Below are 5,647 nucleotides of genomic sequence, written 5' to 3'. Positions count from 1 at the left end.
GTTAGTGCTTCCCTCGTTGCTGTCAGGGAGGCTGCGCTGGGGGGCCCAGCTCTTGCTGAACAGGAAGGGCATGGTGCGTGGTGGAGACTTCGGTCCCCTCACTGGCTTGGACAGCGCGTAAAGGTGTCGGAACTCTTCATCAAACAGCTCCACAACTTGACCTGTGAACTTGGAGAGGAGGTTGCGGTGAACCTGGCCGCATAACCAGGTGAAGCTGGAAGGACAGACAAGGTAAGGGTTAGTGTTAACGTCAGCCATTAGGAACTGGAGATCCCCGCAGGGGTGGTGTGAAAGGCAAATGTGTTTTACTACTGAAGCTTCTTGTCTAAACACAGGATGAAGATGGTGTCGCAGTTGAATTTCAGGTCAGTTCACATCAGTGCTCTTTGACTTGTATTAAGCTTTGTTATTGCAGCTGCCTCTAAAACCTTCAAGAAACCTTGTAAAGTTATACAACCTCCTAAAGGGAGTGGTGATCCAGATCCACTGCAGGACTACATGTCAGATATAATGCCCAAGGTTTGGGTGTCTGTTCCATGGAAAGGCATTTAGACGCCTAAATTTTGGGTACCTCTCTTCCACACACAATGCTTAAGTTAAGGTCTTACCACGTCTTGTCTGCACACACATGAATTGTACGTGCCCTGCAGGATGCTGTGCCAGTTGGTAACTCTCGCCCACTCAAAACTGACATTAAAGACTAGCGAAAAATAACCATCCTTTGTTTTCATTTTGCCATACTTTTTCTGCATTGGTCAAGAGAAACACATAAAAACCCAGCCTCCCTGTCACATCCCACTCGCACAAAACAAACCGCCACACCTGACAAATGCTTATTTTCCTCACTACAGGGAAAATGAAATTACAAATATTTCCTACAGCCTTTCCAAAAAAAAACCCTACTACCTTACTATAAAGTAAGGGAGAAACACCGCAATAGTTTTCACTCTGGTAGTCCAGAGACCTTAGGATAGCCCATAGCTTTTACATGATTTTTCTTTTATGTGGTTCCCTAATCCACTCGGCAAACATAAATATGTGCTCTTTTACAAAACCACAAGGCAGCTTGATTGTGCTGTGCAGGCTGCCTTGTCTGAGCAGCAGCAGCATCAATAAAATGAGTGTACTTGAGAGAATGAAATGTAATTAGTCCCTGAGCGGACCGAGCTCAAGCTGTGCAGCAGAGGATACAGAGCAGTGTTGGATTCGAACCTGAGGTTATCCTGTGTTGGCAAAACTCTGCCCCAGTTATTCCTGCGTGACTCTATCAGCTACACTGGATTTGCACAAGGATTGCTGAGAGCCAGATTTGGCTGTAGGTGTGTGCACTTTAAATCTTGTTCTTGTCATGTTTTGACAAAACTCCTGTGAAACTCAGTGGGACTGACAGCCCGAGCCAAGGCTAAGGGAATAAAGATAGATGATTTACATCTGCCCGTTCAGAGCATTCTTAAGCAGGGGTGGGTTTGGAGCATACCGTGGTTTTATGCTGTTGCTTCAGGAGCAAGGGGAAGAGTGAAGAAATGAATGCCACTGGGCAACCCTACAAAATATACTGTAAGTTTTATGATTGGGTATGAAAATATACACTAAGTTACTAGAATACAGGTACTTCTCATCCACTTTGTTCAAATCATTCTAAAATACTTGGGAGCCAAGGTAAACAGCACAGCAAGCTCACCCCTCACTGTGTGGGTAACATCTGCTGTGCTAGCTCAACATTGCCTTTATTCACTAAGAAAGAAGCACTCTCTAAACCTCTGCATATCCTTGTCTAACCTTTAAGGAGGTAATAAACCAGAAACAAATACAAAAACACATACAATTAGTCTGGGATATCTACGCTGAAAGTTACAGACTCATGAAAGGGCTGAGGTGTGGGGTGGCAGGTTTATACTTCATGTGCTAGAGAGATATCTAGTTTATAAAAGAAAATTTAAGAGAGAAATAAAAATCAATAACACTTATAAATGGCTTTAAAAAAAATAACAAAATCAGAGGAAAAAAGTGTTGCATCTAATTTTGATAATTTACTCCCACATGTAACTTCCTGGAGTACCTGACAGACAGATACTCATTTGTGGCTCATCAATCTTATCTGTAACCCTTGTAAGCAGAGAATGTTGGATTCAATTAACAGCCCGAAGATCCTCCATGGACTGATGGCAAATGGGTCAGCTGTGAAGTAACAAGGTGAGACCTGAGTGATTTTGGACTTCAGGTAGTGAGTCACAGCAATTTACATTCAGTGCACTTTGCTGAAGAACAAAGCAGAACTTGACATAAAGACTTAACAGGTTTTCATTGGCTTCCTTCTAAGCGGAAATTAATTGTTTAGGTTTTAGGCCCTGTTTTGCTCCTTAGTTTACAATTCTGAGTGCTCTTTTAGGAAAGGCTCAGAGAAGTCTGTTATTGTCACTATCTGCCCAGAAGGATCATTTTTTTACCAGACCTTTTTGAGTGAAGCACATCAGAAAGAAGAGAAAGGACAAAGAAATACTGCCCAGCTTGGGGCCAAAGCTGTATCACAAATCCAGTCATTAATAGGTGCTTCTCAGCCGTCTTTCCAGGGCTTTGTCACAAAACCTATGTCCTGTTTCAGATCTTCTCATTTATGATTGTCTGAGTCAAACCCCACCTCTCCTATTCAACCTTCATTTGCACTGGACTTGGTTTTTTTTCTGAGTGTACCCTCTGCATTACTACATCTGCAGTTCATAAGGGATGCCCTCATGCCTCGCGCTTACAGTGCTACAGTAACATGCAGCATTACATGCATTTAATCCGAAATGGAAAGACTGGGTTTTTCAGCTGAGCTCAGGTTTGAATTAACTTACATGTTAGTGTTGCCTGCTGGTGGGATAATCTCTGTATGAGAAACCTGCCCCACCTGAACTGATGCTCTCGGCAAAACACCCCGGTGTTAGATCTCAGATATTTTGTCCCCAAACGCTTTGGCTAGAAGCAGTAAGCCAAGGTCCCTTTTAGAGCAGTATGTCCTGAAGGGTTATTTTATTTCCCCAGCCTGTTCCCCCAGCCGCTATTACAAAGTCAGGCAGAGCACAGCACTTTGGTGAAATTTGCTGTTGTATTAGTTTTAAGGTCTTTTGTATTAGTTTTAAGATCTATTCCAATCTGATTTCCAACAAACACATTGCAGAAGAGTTTGAGCCTGTTTTAATCAACATCCTTCTTCTTTGTACCTGCAGAGGTGGTGGATAAGGTTTAGGGATAACAGAAAAGTTTCAGATTAATAAAGAGAGAACTAGAAAGCCTACAGAAATGCCATGTACTGACAGCCAGCTATAACCCATGTGAATCTGCAAACCAGTGCTGAGCATGTTGAAGTTAAATAGTGTATAGATTTGTTCCTCATCACCCTCTCTGCTTGCTTGCTGGATAGGGGGTTATGTAGTTTGACAAGACTCTTGAGATTAGAAGATATTGCAACAACAGTAGAGAATGACAGAAGTGACTCTACACAGGACTTTGAGGGTTTTTCTTTTTTTTTTAGGATTGAAAAGAATAGCCAAAAGGAAGCTTCTTGGCTAAAGAAAATAGATCTTGTTCTATCCCTCTTCTCCCACACATCCTTCATGTCTACTCTCTATGTAAATCTGCTGTTGCATTTCTACACAGCTTTGGTGAGGGATTAAAAAACCCTAAAAGAACAGCCAATGAAAAAAACACACTGAGTGTTCACTCATTTTTGTCTGATGGTTCATTTGGAAACTGAATGAAAACTGGATTCCCATCCCTGTGGACAGCTGAACTCTTGCAGCCTGAATAAGGGGGTCAAGGCCTTTTCTGCTCCTCACCCCACCCCCCCAGCGAGGAGGCTGGGGGTGCACAAGAAGCTGGAAGGGGACACAGCCGTCACAGCTGACCCCAACTGACCAAAGGGATATTCCATACCATACGACGTCATGCTCAGTATATAAAGCTGCAAGGAAGAAGAAGGAAGGGGGGGACATTTGGGGTTATAGTGTTTGTCTTCTCAAGTAACCATTACGCGTGATGGAGCCCTGCTTCCCTGGAGATGGCTGAACACCTGCCTGCCCATGGGAACTACTGAATGAATTCCCTGTTTTCCTTTGCTTGCATGCACAGCTTTTGCTTTACCTATTAAACTGTCTTTATCTCAACCCACGAGTTTTCTTACTTTTACTCTTCTGATTCTCTCCCCCATCCCACCGGGGGGAGCGAGCGAATGGCTATGTGGTGCTCGGCTGCTGGCTGGGGTTAAACCATGTAATCTTCCTGGTGGCACAGTTTTATCGGACTAGAGGCATTTAAGCTTCCTAATCATAAACTGGGATTAAGAAAAACAATCTCATCCTTTTAATTAAATAATAATCTTTTGTATTTTTGCATCTGGATTTCTAAGATACACTTGGTCATTTGTGGAGCTTATTTACATAGCCATGAGGCTTAGGAACTTTATTTATTTGATGCAAGCTCAGAGTCTCCTGAAATTCCCTGACTGGAGGATCTTGGATCTTAATTACAAACCCAGTTGTTGAGATGCTACATCCTCTATCTGAAATAATTATAGGAGCACAAAAGTGGAGAGTTACAGACTCAGCTCACAAAAAAAAAAAAAGGAAAAAAAAAAAGGGGAAGGTACAACAGTTGCGTAGATACATACTGCCTACCCGTTAATGAAACACCAGAAAAAACAGTAGGTCTCTGAAGTGTTTCTGTTTTCCCTTTAATCACTGAACTTGTCATATGGAGAACAAATCCTCAGATAAGCTGAGTGACATATGCTACATTAAGGCATCCCGAGGGAGATGGAAATGTATCATGTCTCATGATCACAGCATCTGAGGACCCAAACAATGAGGAAAGCATAATATTAAGCTATACACATTTCTAGTTCTGCTCCAGGGCTGTACCGGCGAAGTTGTTTACATTAGTTTATGAACACTTAAATTAAATACCATGCTCCATAAAGAACATCAGCTTTAAAGCAAGTTAAACAGATCATTGAAAAATGGCATATATTTGAAAACATGAGGTGTTTTTGTTCAAAAAAGCTTCTCACCAGTAGAAAAATTTCTATGGCACTTTTTTGTGAAATAATATTAAAATCATAAAGGAGCACCTAGACATGAACCGCAATGGCTTAGCTCACCTGTAAGATCCAGAGAGCACATATCTCCAGTCAGAGATAAGAAATTTTTCTTGTATTTGGCCTGAAAATTTCTTGCCTGATTTTGCACAATAAACTTCTCCAGTAACACTGCGGACTGAAATATTCTGTAAAGAAAAAAAAAAGAAAAAAGAACAGAGTGAATTCCTTGCTTTTAAAATTAAAAATCAGAAGGAGAGGAACCTTTCCCCCACTACCTTTAGCTTTTCACTTGCACAGTGTCTGTTACGATTTCTTCATGTACTCTCTAATGTTATATTTGAAGGTTTGAGGCTAGAGGAAGCCTAACCAAGCTCTCTCACCTGCCACAGGGTTACTTTTTCAATGGGGATATAAACCTGCATGGAAATTCACACAAGATGGAGCTATGCTGTGTAACAATAACCGAAAGGAGTACAAGATGTGTCCAGAGCCAAGAGCCGTCTGTGACTCCTGCTGACATCCCAGCAACAACCTGCTGTAGCCGTAAGCTCCCTTGTTTTACGTTGGCTA

At 42.0% G+C, this 5,647-nt stretch overlaps 1 protein-coding gene across 1 annotated transcript in view; it reads right to left on the bottom strand.

The window, feature by feature from the left end:
* The window catches only part of FAM83A (family with sequence similarity 83, member A), a 10,747-nt gene that overhangs the window by 322 nt on the left and 4,778 nt on the right, over window positions 1-5,647 (bottom strand). The window contains 2 exon segments of the mRNA XM_010288898.1: window positions 1-214; window positions 5,138-5,262. The exon segment at window positions 1-214 is cut by the window's left edge and continues 20 nt beyond it. Coding sequence (XP_010287200.1) covers window positions 1-214; window positions 5,138-5,262 — 339 coding nt within the window.

The sequence above is a fragment of the Phaethon lepturus genome, unplaced genomic scaffold (assembly GCF_000687285.1).
Source record: "Phaethon lepturus isolate BGI_N335 unplaced genomic scaffold, ASM68728v1 scaffold376, whole genome shotgun sequence".
Taxonomy (NCBI): Eukaryota; Metazoa; Chordata; class Aves; order Phaethontiformes; family Phaethontidae; genus Phaethon; species Phaethon lepturus.
Note: the sequence above shows the minus strand (reverse complement) of the source record. Positions and strands in the feature narration are given on the sequence as shown.